At 49.3% G+C, this 13,102-nt stretch overlaps 4 protein-coding genes across 4 annotated transcripts; 2 read left to right on the top strand and 2 right to left on the bottom strand.

The window, feature by feature from the left end:
- Nucleotides 1-4,916: 4,916 nt before the first annotated feature.
- Nucleotides 4,917-5,852, bottom strand: E0L32_008616 (uncharacterized protein; the record flags this gene model as incomplete). The annotated part of the gene is made up of 1 exon (XM_031143490.1): nt 4,917-5,852. The coding sequence occupies one exon, from the start codon at nt 5,850-5,852 to the stop codon at nt 4,917-4,919; it is 936 nt and encodes a 311-aa protein (XP_030992108.1).
- Nucleotides 5,853-6,154: 302 nt separating this feature from the next.
- On the top strand, nt 6,155-8,100 carry E0L32_008615 (uncharacterized protein; the record flags this gene model as incomplete). The annotated part of the gene is made up of 5 exons (XM_031143489.1): nt 6,155-6,344; nt 6,420-6,491; nt 6,978-7,260; nt 7,557-7,822; nt 7,883-8,100. 5 exons carry the CDS (start codon nt 6,155-6,157, stop codon nt 8,098-8,100), a joined length of 1,029 nt encoding a protein of 342 aa, XP_030992107.1.
- A 366-nt stretch (nt 8,101-8,466) lies between these two features.
- On the bottom strand, nt 8,467-9,551 carry E0L32_008614 (uncharacterized protein; the record flags this gene model as incomplete). Its single annotated transcript, XM_031143488.1, has 5 exons — nt 8,467-8,740; nt 8,793-9,073; nt 9,135-9,165; nt 9,217-9,430; nt 9,491-9,551. The coding sequence occupies 5 exons, from the start codon at nt 9,549-9,551 to the stop codon at nt 8,467-8,469; spliced, it is 861 nt and encodes a 286-aa protein (XP_030992106.1).
- A 611-nt stretch (nt 9,552-10,162) lies between these two features.
- On the top strand, nt 10,163-12,141 carry E0L32_008613 (uncharacterized protein; the record flags this gene model as incomplete). Its single annotated transcript, XM_031143487.1, has 6 exons — nt 10,163-10,256; nt 10,305-10,391; nt 10,441-10,603; nt 10,660-10,744; nt 10,822-11,433; nt 11,797-12,141. The coding sequence occupies 6 exons, from the start codon at nt 10,163-10,165 to the stop codon at nt 12,139-12,141; spliced, it is 1,386 nt and encodes a 461-aa protein (XP_030992105.1).
- Between the last annotated feature and the right edge of the window lie 961 nt (nt 12,142-13,102).

Below are 13,102 nucleotides of genomic sequence, written 5' to 3'. Positions count from 1 at the left end.
AAACCGCAGCGATCGCGATTGTACGTCCCAGACCAGGACCGTGAAATCATCCGAACCCCCAGCGAGCATGGTTCCATCTAAAGTCATCGCAACAGAACTCATTTTGTCCTTCGCGCCGCCTTCGTCGCCTTCATATTTCGCAATGGTTGCTTTAGTCGCTACGTCCCAGAATCTGACGGCCTGAAAGTTGGATCCCGACTCAATTCTCTTGCCGTCCGGCGAGAATGCTAGATCGCTCACATAGTTGAAGTCATCCTTGGCCTTGGGCACATCTGCTTCAATGACTCTGATCTCTTCAATCCAAGGATGTATTTGGCTTCGGAAATGTCCCCTGAGTTCATTGCTTGGCGGAATGAATACAAGCACCGCGCAGTATGTCTGAAGAGGTGCTTGTCAGATGATGTTCTGATAGTTGAACATCATGCGCCTTGCATCTTTGACAAAGGGTACCTGATGTATGTTGTCATAAGGCTACAGAATAAAATTGTCAGATAATTGCTTCACGACCGACTGTAGTGACCGGCTACTTACCATAAGCAAAGAGTGGTACAGTCTGATGATAGCACCCATCTCGGTGCCTTTGCCCATTAGATTTATAGTTTCCAGCCAGCAGAGGAAATGATCCTTGAAGAAAATGCTGACTGAGTCACCATCGCGCAGAGGTATTCCGCTTTGCCGGTAATGCTCGACCCAGTAAAGGCAAGCGTACCGGAGCTCAGGGGGTATGCACCGCGCTATCCGACCTGGTTCCACGTTTTCCACCAGCGTGCCTGGAGATTTGAGACCACAGATGTTTCTTTTGAGCAACTTTGACATGAGATGTACGCACTGATCACCAAGCGCTCTGTGCGCCTGTTTCTCGTTTTCCCAAAAGTTGCGATCGACACATCTTTGTTTGTTGAGGAGAAAGTCGCGGAATGTAGGGTGGTGGAGGCGGACGGGGCGTGATGGGTCGCTAGGGATATTCAGGATGGTGTGCAAATCACCCAAGGTCTCCTTGACGGTCATAGTTCGTAGGTCAAGCAACTTGGCTAGTGACTCCATGGACAGCGTAGAGCTGAGAACGACGATAGCCCCAAGGACTCTCCTCAGCGTCTCGTACACTTCTTCTTTCTCTTCGTCATCATCTATGTCCCGAATGGAGGCTTGCAGGGCTTGGATATAGATCTGGTCCAGGTGCTTATACGGTCCAGACGGCCCGGCACTGGAGGAAAGACCCGCGAATAGCTTCGCGATCCGTCTCATGATCAAATCGAATCTCTTTCCTGCTTTGATGAAGCGGCAAGCTGTTGCGGCCCATATGAATAGACCTGACGAGATCTCGACTAATTGAGTGATAATTCGGCTATCAGGCCAGCCTTCCTCGCAATACTCAAGTTCTTCTCGAATAGCTGTAAGCCCATTCTCAAAGAAGAATTGGAGATCACGCTCCATGAGATTCGCCTCTACTTCGTGAAGAATGAAAGTCTCGCGATCCACCTCCGGGATCTTTTGGAAGCTCTTCCGTACATAAATCTCGGGTCTGCTCGTTATAAGAATTCGCAGTCGAATGTTCGTGATCTGCGAGGCAGCCAGGATTCTGAAAAGCATTCGAACGTCCTTGTCGCTGTCGCATTCATCCAAGGTATCGAGCACCAGCAGGATGATGGAAGGAGGGGAGTGTCTGGGAAGCTTGGACAGTGGATCAAGTATCAGGTGTTGCCACTGATCTCGAATTGACTGTTCGAAGATGTCTGGCTCTCTTCTGATGGCGTCACAAATATGTCGCTTTGCTTCGGGAACACGAAAGGCGAGTTGCTTAGCAAGAGTAGGAGCCACCTTGTCGGCCTTCTTGAGATCACCTCCGCCTTTTGAGAAGAAGAAGCTCCCGCCAAGAACTTTCTTGTCGTAATAGTTCTTGGCTATAGTTCGGGCAACAGTGGACTTGCCTGTGCCCGCCATGCCATTCAGGTAGAATATACCTTTGTTGTGGACTCCCTCGACCCACGACTCTATTCGTTTGAGCAGTTCCACCCGAGTGTTGTCAAGACAAAAAGGTTCGTGGTTGTTGTGAAGTGAATTGAAAGCTGCTTCAGGGACGTGAGGTAACTTATCCAGATATTCCTGGGGTCCGTCGCGGATTTGTTCGATTTTAAGCCGGAGTCGCCGAAACGCGCGTCTTCCCCTTCGCCATACATAGGGAGCATCTGGACATTGCAGATCCCTAGCATACAGTAGACCCTGTCTTCACTGCGCTTTGTGCTTCGTCTCGTCCCCCATTCAAGCCGGTCCTCCACATCGAATTCTTCGAAGCCGCCTCCTCGCAGGACGTCGCTCGGGATTTGGGTGATATCTTCAACGAGAGATATTAGGCTAGCCTTGCTCCCCAAAAACATCCCTTCTTTGGAGAAGAATTGAACGGATTCAGGAGCGACAAGCTCTTGAAGCGTCCAGCCGCGAGTGAACCATCGAGTCTTGCGAAACGCTGGCTCCCACCAGGGCGGATCCCGAGACGACCCGTCTTCAGGCTTTTGGAAAACATCGGTCAAGTACGCGTAACATGTGCTTGCGTTACGGTACCAGGAGAACATGGATATGATGGCTTCCCCAAGCTCGGTATTATTCGTCTTGTCGATGCAACAGGTATCAATCCAAAAGTATTCCAGCCCGTCCTTGGCTGCTTGCTCGCCGCAGAATTGAATCTTGGCCCAGCCATCAGGCTTTTCGAGGGTGTTCCCTTGGCAAAAGTCTTGTAAAGTAATCTCTTTGTCGTTATCTTCCAACCAGGTGTGCGACAGGATAGCATACTCTGGGATCTTCTCATGGAACTCCTTGGTGAGCTGATATTCACCTTCTGCCAGGCGGTGGAGAAGCCGCATCTTGATCCACTGGGCGGTGACAACAGAATTACGATTGATGGTTTACATGAAAGTAGCTGGGCTAGTCTGAAAACGAATGTTGGGTTTTGGGTATGGAGATCAGGATGAACAGGTAATGAGAGAAGTTGAGAATAGTGGACAAGGAAACATGCTTGACTTAGGCAAGAGGATGGACGAAGGACACCATGGAAGGAGCTTCCCGCCCAGTGTGGCAGCAGCCTCTTCGTAGGACCTCACTGGCTGCACATGGATGCAGCTGCAGTCGTCACAGTGTCACACTCCAGGGTATGCCAGCACAACCAGTATTGTATCATCACGTAGGCTCAATCTGTGCAGCCTGCTCCAGTTCTACAACCAATAGCTAGTCAAGAGGCCAGGAAGATCCGCATGCCATGAAACCCTTGCTCTTCGGTGAGAAGGGGTTGTCACCAGGCCCGATATTACAACTCAAATCCCGGACATGTACCACGCCGACACGGATCACTATTGGTCGGCCCATAGTTAGTTTAGGGAACACCATGCTGTGTCCATCGACCAAACGCATATTTTTGCCTTACTTCCAAGGTATCGATTTCCCTGTATGACAAGGAACGAAGATCGTCATTGCATCGGAAATTTTCAAGGCCGAGTGCTACGCATTAATCATTCGTGCTCAACCTGTATGATCATTGATCACGCTGCATTCAATCATCTATGGCAATTGGTCATACAGCATAAAGCAACATGCAGTACCTTAGACGGACAAGTCACTGCCTCGTCTCGCCTTTCGGCCTTGGCACTGTACTTGGTAACGCCGCATACATTGCTTCATAGGCATAGCGCCCCTCTCATTCTTCCAGGTGTTGAGGTGATAGCGCCTGCAACTTTTTATTTTTCCTGCTGACCATTACCGGACCTTCTTTTGCTGGACGGCCATCCAAGTGCCGGCGGTTGAAACATAGAACTACAAGATAAGTACCTTAGCGGGCAAAGGGGTTTTCGAACAGGCGTTCAGTGAGGCTGTTTCAATATCACTACCCTATTTTTAGCTAAACAGCCATTCGAACAGGACTTCAAGCTCAGGATCGAATGTCCACTCAAGCCGACAATACATTCAGTCAAGCCAAGAGCTACAAGGTCACTATTTGGCAGCGGGTACTGGCAATCGAGTGGATATCTTGCCCTCCTTGCCTGAGGGGGTGCAACAGATGCTTGCTGGAAGCTATCTCGCGCAATATGGGTACCACGCGGCGGACAGTGGCGCCAACCTGAACAAGAAAGTGACTAGTTACCTTGCAGTGTAGTGATGGTGGTTCTACCTTGGATGTCGAGGAGGCGATGATCTTGATCATTTTCCGCACCGCACGACTTGACATTTCCTTGCTATTATGAATGGCGGTACAGCGTGAAGGAAACAAAAATAGAACTAGACACCAGTAGACAATAGTGGTACTTTAATGCCTTGTTGGACACAGTGGATAGCCACCACATTTTGATTGACCTCTGTAGGTACCGCCCAGATCGAGACTTTGAGCGATAGCAAGGGAACAAGGCACTAGCAGCTTTAGCTTCAATGCCTCGATACACTTTAATTTCCCCACCGTTATTTAGCATGATAGCTGCTTTTCAAGATGTGGTTCTCTCGGAGTCTGCCCCAGGTATCATCAAGGGGGGAACAAGCCTGGTGAAGGTGCGCAATTCCGCGTGCGCCCAAGCGCCGGCGATGTTTTCTCAGAGTGCCCAACACGGCGGGTCCGAGAGACCCACATCGCCGTCTACTGGTGGCCGAACTGACCAAGCGCATCATCATCGACACGAACAAGCTGGAAGCAGGCATGGCCGACCAATCGCATGGCCGCCGCCAGACTCTGCAAGCGTTGCCTTTACAACAGATCATTGCTGGCAATGAGTAAACAATGCCTCGATCAGCGCCTTATATAGGCACGAGAGGCATGAATTGGATTTTAACAGTAATGTAATTTGAAGTGTCTAATCAGTTACAACGTTTTGACCTGATGTTTTCTATTATTCAGGAACTTTTGAATCTCCTGGATTGCATTCTTCTTTCTGCTGGTGAAGCTAGCCGGTCCCTGCGGCCCTGAATCCCCGAGGAGAGACACCTTTCGCCATTCGGTCTCGTGGCAGCAAGACTGTTCCAGGCTCGTATTCGTCTAGCTGTCTCAGCAATGTCATCATTGCTGAGGCCACAGCTTCTGGAGGCAGAATGTAGTCGCGTTCCGGGTCAAGGAACTTTGCTGCCTCGCGCTTCTCATACAGTGGCGAGCCCACAACGCTGTGAAACGTGTTAGAGTCGAAGGGCAATGAGAAGGGACTTTTTTTTGACCCCGGCGCAACTCCGACCACTCTGATCCCGGGAATCTCAGCGAGGGGAGCCATTTCGCGAATAAAACTGCTCAAAGCATGTTTCGAGGCCGTGTAGAGGGGCGTAATGATGCTTGAGCGCTGTGCAGCAATGCTGGATATGTGGATAATGGTACCCTGGAGATTGTTTTCAACAAGCTTGCGCACAGCGATACGCGTCGTTTTGATAGGGTGGTTGAGGTTGATGTCGAAAACCTTGTACCTCGAGTCCTGGTCTTGATCCTCCCAGAAGGAATTGCTTGAGGGCTCGAAGACCCCGGCTCCTGGGACTACCAGGGTGGGAACACATCCGAAGCTGGCAACGCACCGATTGAAAGATGCCTCGAGCTGGGCCCAATCTGCGACATCCAGTTGGAAGAATACGACTCGTTGACTCGCTTCAGGTTGTAGAGACTCAATCCAGGCCGAGGCCGAAGGATGGAGAGCAAGGTCAGCGATGAGAATACTGTAGCCAATCCTGTGGATTTGCTTGACAAATGCAACTGAGATTCTGGAGCCACCTCCGGTGACAAGGGCAATCTGCTGCAGTGTGTTTGGCATCGTGATCCTCTCGTCGTCCGAAGGAGAACAATGTAAAATCAGTGATAGTGCGTAGAATGATGTGATGTTATGATCGGCACTAGAGATGCACATTGGGTTTGTTAGTTTGCTGGGTGGCTTCTATGGCTATACAACAAATGTCTCAAGATGCCGTTCCCCCTTAGCTCCAGATTCGACCTCAGTCCCGAAGTCATGGATCAATTCACGCCTCCCCTTTTCCCCGGATCCGCTACCCCAGATCCCTAGACATGCATTGAACCCCAATCTACGAGTCCCTTACTTAATGTGTGTCAAGCCCTGTCGACAGTCGAAAGGATCATGTCCCAACAGACTGATTTCCACCAGCAGACACTGACGGAGCTCTATGCATCGCAGTCAAAAACACCATAAGAAAAATGAAGTCCGACGCGGTTCCAGCGACGAGATACAATTTCGCTATTGTCTTCTTTGTTGCTCTTGGCTCATTCACTTATGGCTTCAATGCTTCTATTATGGGCACAGTCTTCGGACTCGCCCCTTTCTTCTCCTATTTTAACCTGTCACTTACAGGACCGGATGCAGACTATGCCAATTCTATGATCGGAGGTACGAAATGAGTCTTTGAACAATGCCTCTATATTGCTTCCTGTGGTCCGAAGTGTACATTCTAATGGCATACAGCTACAAACGGTCTCTTCTCGGCCGGAGGCATCGTAGGGTGTCTCCTCATGATCAGACTTGCCGACAAGTTCGGTAGGAAGCGAACGATACAGGTAGTCTGTGCCGTCTGCGTCGTCTCGGCTGCGTTTCAAGCCGCGGCCGTCCATATTGCCATGTTACTCGTAGGCAGATCCTTGAATGGCCTCGGGTACGCGTCTATTAACTCTCCCTTTGGCTAACTCCTCAACTCACATTACGATTCAACTCTGGCATGATGAATGAATGTCATTATTCCCTTGTACCAATCCGAGGTGGCTCCACCACGCGTTCGTGGACGCATGGTTGGAACTCACGGCTTCTGTCTTGTGCTGGGTTATGTTAGTTTTTCCTTTAGTCCAACAACCGGTCAATTGCTTTCGGTTCAACTGACAAGACTATCTGTTGACAGCATTTCGCTGCGTGGACAGGCCTCGGTTGTTATTTTGCAACAAACCCACAACTATAATGGCGCCTCTGCCTTGCTCTTACAGGTGTGTACCGAGTGATAGCAAAGGGTCGCACATGATTTTGCTAACGCAGGAAATCAACCTACAGCTGTTGCCCCTGGCATCCTCGGCCTTGGCTCGCAACTCGTCCCCGAATCCCCCCGTTGGCTTGTACAAAAGAACCGTGTCTCTGAAGCTCTCGACATCCTGACCAAGCTCCATCACCAACCCGGTGCCCTAGACAACGCCGCATCTCAATCTGAATGTAGAGCTATCGAGATACAGGTCATGTCAGAACCCGCCAAGGCCATGACTTTCTTTGGAATCATGAGAAAGCCTTCCTACCGCAAGCGTGTTCTTATCGGACTGTTCGTCCAGTAAGTTACCCTTTTGAAACATGGCCTGCGCTGTAACTTGTTTGTCAGAGTGTGAAGCTGATCGTACATTCAAGGTGCGCGGCTCAGTCTACCGAGATGCTCGTAATCAACAACTACTAAGTTCTTCTCTACAATGGCCTGGGCCTTACAGGGTACCTTCCACTCCTTCTTTACGGAATCTACACTACCTGGGGCGCTTTCCTCAACTGGGCGGGGGCAATATTTGTGGCCAGGGTTGGCAGGATCCGCATGCTTGTCATAGGTCTAGTATGAGTCTAATTCTCACGTTATGCTAGGCGAATTGGATCCACTGACGAGTGTCTGCAGGTTGGCTGTGGTCTCATGGTGGCTGCCGAGACCGCCCTAGGGGCCGTTTCTGCCAAGAAGAAGAATGACCGTGGCATCAACGCAGCGGGCGTTGTCTTCCTCTTCGCCTTTGTGACCTTCTATGGCGGCTGCGTCGATGCCATCAGCTATATCTACTGCACTGAGATCTTCCTAACGGCGATTCGTGCCCAAGGAGTGAGCTACTCGGTCATTGGCTCGTTTGGTATGACTCTAGGTACGCCTCATCATGTTTTCTTTGTTAGTATGCTCTCTTCACTAACATGTGCGTTCCTAGTCTATACCCAGCCAGCGCCGATCGCTTTTGCACAGGTCGGATGGAAGTATTACCACGTTTCCATTATTCTGCCACTTCTCAGTGCTCCCGTTCTGCACTTATGCTTCCCCGAGACAAAAGGTCTTCTTTCTTTAGAGGAGATCGGGGCGGTCTTTGGTGATAGAGAAGGTACTATATCCGTTTCGGTGCACGAGGACACGGCAGATCAGGAACAGTAAAACGCTAGGGTCTGAGGTTTATGCCATCAGGAAGAGTGTTAATGGTGAATGGGACTCGTCGATCGGGGAAAGGATGAGTGCTGGAGCATGTTGGATACCTTATTCTAATTTGGAAGGTTCAAATCATCGACCTAGCGGTAGTATGCCGATATAATTGAAATACGCCATCATTTTGTTTTCCCACGGGTATGCAGAACACCCGTCGACAGAATACTGATGAAAGCCGTGCATGTGCATTGACCCGGGGGGTGAAAAAGTGAAGGCATAGGAAACAGCCAGCTAGAGGGGCGGTGTATAGGCCGCCACGCCTTAGGGGAAAGGGATATAAGGGCTCAGGTTGCATTCTTGGTAAGGTTGTGATATCCTCTATTTCTTTAAGAGACCAAGCACACGTTTCTCTGCCGCATGTTGGGCCGGCTTGACTCCCGCTCCAGCGGGCGGGTCTGCATTGAAGGTCGGAACATTCCTCCAAGCTTGGCCTTTCGTAACCTCCAAGACAGTTCCCGCCGGCCACTGAGATGATTCGACCAATGACAGCATCCCATCGGCTATTTCTGATGGCTGAGCACAGATGCCCTCGGTTATATTATACTCCTCCATCGCTTTCGGGGCATCGGTCCATATTCTCGTATATACCATGCTATCTCAAATTATTAGTTGGGAGCGACTAATTTGTCCTAGAACTCTCTTACCCCGGAGCACAAGCGACTACTTTAATGTCGGCAATCTCATCCAAACTTGCTAGCGACCTAGTGAAACCTGTGACGGCATGCTTTGATGCAACATAGAGTGGAGCTGTAAAGTTGGGAGCGTACCCAGCAAGGGAGCCTACAATCAAGACCACGCCCTTTTTCTTATGATGGACAAGTTCTCGAATGCCCACCCGTGTGAATTGGATGGCATGGCCAACGTTGATGTCAAGTAGTCGATAACGATCGTCTTCTAAATCCTCCCAGAAATTGGAAGGTCCTTTCTATTAGTCATTTAATATTAGCATGAGCAATGATAGGTATTGGTGTCGGGGTAGATCCCACCGCTTCAAAAATCCCTGCTCCAGCCACATATCTATTAATGTGAGTCAGTCAGTTGAAGTATTTGCTACCTCGTGCTTCTCACATGTCAGGAACTTCGCCAAATTGCCTCTCTGAAGTTTTAATCAAGGATTTCAGTTGATCCCACTCTGCCACATCTGTCTGCTGATACACCACTTTGGTCTCTGCTCTCTCTACATCTCGTAGCCAATCCTCGAGCTCTGGAGTGGATCGAATATCTGCAACTATTACTCGGCAACCATGCTTCTGACAGAGCTTTGCGAACTCAAGGTTGATACCTCCAAATCATGAGTTGTTAGCTATTCACCAATTGGGTGTCCTCGACATGCAGAAGTTACCTGAGCCGCCCCCTGTAATAACAGCAATTTTCCCACCGATGCTGAAGTTTCCGATGACCATGATGGCTAATATCTGTAGAGGTGATCCTTGGTAGATCATGCGCTTCTGATACGAGGTCAAGGCTCTGATCTTTGAGAGATCTGCATCTCAAACATAGCAAAAGAAATGGGCATAAAGACCCGAAGAGAAGTACTACTAATCGCCGAAACTAGGTACACCAGGTTTTCTGTTGTTCTCAGCGGGTGTGATGATAGTACTAACAGTAAGGGATAGCTATCTATCATCCGGCAGAAGCTTTCTTATAATCCATGCCGGCCAATCGGTTTGATGAAAACTCCTTGCGCGAAGTCCGGAACGTAAACAAGGATGCCTCCGTGCCGATCGTGACGCTAAGGAATTAGTGGGAGCAACACGGACACGCTATGACAAGAAGGTCCGGAACGTAAACAAGGACCTCCGTGCCGATCATGACACTAAGGATTTAATGGGAGCTACGCGGACATGCTATGATAAGAAGGTCCGGAACGTAAACAAGGATGTCTCCGTGCCGGTCGTGATGCTCGGGATTTAATGGGAGCAACGCGGACGTGCTATGATAAGAGGTAGCAATCCTTTCCAACTGACAATTGCCTGTTTCGAGTCTCCGGAAGGGCATTCGTAAACACTTCGTCATGTATGCATACGTCATCGCTGTGGTCGTGATTATCACGATCTTGGTGGCCAAGCATCGAAACTTTGGCAGGCGGCCAAAGGACTACCCGCCAGGTTCGTTGCATACAGTGCCATGAAGGGACATGACTGACAATACTTCAGGGCCACCTACGCTCCCCTTCTTTGGAAATCTTTTCCAGATGCCTACTCGGGAGATACACAAAGGGCTTGCAAAGATGTCCGCGCAGTGTATGTTCTTAGCGAATGTCTGGATCGTAAAAAAGCTAACGCTCGACAGATGGCCCGATCATGAGCCTAAAGCTTGGTGCCATGGATGTCATTGTGTTGAATTCATACACGACGGTCAAAGATCTTTACGATAAAAGGAGCAGCATTTACTCAAATCGTGTGGATAATTACCTACGCAACTTTGGATATAACCTAATGATATCGACTCGAGAGTAAGATTGCATGATTCTTTATATGTTCCGTCATCATTTACTGACAAACCTGAAAGCAACGACGATGTTTGGCGCCGTCAGCGAAAAATGTATCATACAGCTCTAACGAGTACTGCTGCTACTCGGTACTTGCCCTATCAGGTACGTTCCGTGCATTAGTAGACTTTCCTGTCCATCTTGTCGTCATTAGCTAAACCTCGGCAACTTACGCACTGTAGAGATTCGAGTCCAACCAGCTCCTCTGGGACTTGTTGAACAAGCCCAACAGCAGCTATGATGCTCTAAAGCGCTATACGACCAGCACCGGGTCAACAATCACTTACGGCTGGAGAGTGAACAGCTCGGATAACCATTACGTGTCTCGTCTTTTCGAATGGATCGAGTCATACACATTAGTCGGAATCGCGACTCAGGTCACAGAATTCTTCCCCTTCCTTCGACCAATTATAAGGCATACCCCCAAGTCTTTGAACAAGCTGAATAAAGAGCTTTCGAGGCTTGTTATAATGGAGAAGGACCTTTGGTTGGAGCTTCTTCAACAAGCTAGATCGAAGGTTGACCAGGGAAGACTTAATCCATGTTTCGCTGGCGATATGCTCACTAATCAGGACAAAGATGGACTCAACGAGATGGAGATGGCATATAATGCAGGCCATGCTTGGGCTGGAGCTTCAGATACGACATTCAACACGCTGCTGGGATTTGTGAAAGCAATGATCCTCTATCCTGAAGTTCAGAAACGAGCCCGTCTGGAGTTGGACGAGGTGATCGGTGCTGACAGACTTCCGGAATGGCAAGACAGGGATAACTTACCCTACGTCCGAGCCATAGTAAAGGAAAGTTTAAGATGTTAGTTTGATCGAATCACAACTGTGACTATCCCATCTAAAATCAAGGCTAATTAGTGGAGATATTTAGGGTGTCCAACTGCGGTTCTCGGAATTCCTCACGCCGTTGCCCGGGATGATCAGTATATGGAATATAGAATTCCTAAAGGGGCTTCTATTATCCAAAATGTAAGCATCTAGGACTTGTCCTTGGAAATTTTGACGTGATCATGGAACTGTGAAATTACTCTCGCTGACTGAGTTCTCTTGTCGCAGATTTGGGGCATCAATAATGACCCAGTTCGCTATCCGGAGCCTCGGAAGTTTGATCCAAACAGATACATTCACGACTCTATGCTCTCACAGGAGTCTGCGGCCCAAGCTGACCCGGCACTTCGTGACCATTTCACCTTCGGATCTGGTCGCAGGATCTGTCCGGGAATGCAGGTTGCGGACCGCAGTCTGTTTATGGTCATATCTCGAATGCTATGGGCGTTTGACATCCAGGGGCTAGATAACGAGGTCATCGACAACGATGCAATGACATCCGGCCTTGTCGCAGGACCAATACCTTACAAGTCGAATTGCGTGCTTCGCGACGAGAAAAGGGGCCAATTGATTACGGAGACTTGGAAGGAAGCTGAAGGTTGGCTTGACGAGGAGCGAAATTACACCCAGGCGTGGTACGAAGCGGAATTCTGGAAGAAATGATGGCGTTATAACTGCGTAGTTCGACTTTGACAATCTGTCACTGTTGCTTTGAGCCAAAGATGAAAACACTTGAGAACACTCCTGCGGCTCGCGTTAGATGATGGCATAGACTTAACTCTTATGCAAATCCAAGACAGACTAGTTTACAAGCATTTCTACCTGCTTGCAACTTTATTAGATCCTGCTGGTGAATGCCTGAATCAAAGAGGGTGGTTTTATTTTGGGGGGTTCCCAGAAGCAAACGTCAACCTCGCCAATCTGACCCGTCAGTCTGGTTGACCAAACAGAATTGCCAATCTGCTGTCTACAGCGGCCTTGTCAGCCTATGAGGAAATTGCTCGCCCGAATGTCTCCAGTGCGCCACGGGATAGGCCTGTCTTGCCCGGAGCCCCACGGCCCGCGGAACCACAAGATCCCGCGGAGCCACACGATCTCGCGGAACCACACGATCCTGCGGTCCCACCTGGCGAGAAAGAGACACCTGAAACCATATAATCCCCCCTCTAGAGGCAATGCCATGCTAGTTCGGTAAGATTTGCTTGCCAGGCTCTTGAAAGCACCAATGGCGTCAAACAGCAAGGGACCCTCTCGCTCAGTTACAATATTCGGATTTGTTACTCGCAATGCGGACCTGACAATAGAAGAATTCCAAAAATATTGGATTGAGAAGCATGCTACTTTAGGAGGTGAATTTCTCTCCCGAATGGGAGTGATAAGTTACAGGCAGGTATGTTCAATTCTCCAAGAGCCCTCTATTCTTCCCGGTTGCTCCAGAGTCAAGCAGTGTGAGTATTTGCAAACAACAGCATGTCTGAGCAGTCTATTGGTTCAATGTTCTGTTGGATAATGAGGAGCTCTTTCTGATAACATGTTTAAGTTTCATATAGATCCAGCCACCAACCCCCTGGGCTATGATGGGATTGTGCAACTGGAGGTTCCTTCAATGGATACCTGGACGAAA

The sequence above is a fragment of the Thyridium curvatum genome, assembly GCF_004353045.1.
Source record: "Thyridium curvatum strain D216 chromosome Unknown NODE_58_length_281357_cov_77.750052, whole genome shotgun sequence".
Taxonomy (NCBI): domain Eukaryota; kingdom Fungi; phylum Ascomycota; class Sordariomycetes; order Thyridiales; family Thyridiaceae; genus Thyridium; species Thyridium curvatum.
This window is presented reverse-complemented; position numbering and strand designations above follow the sequence as displayed.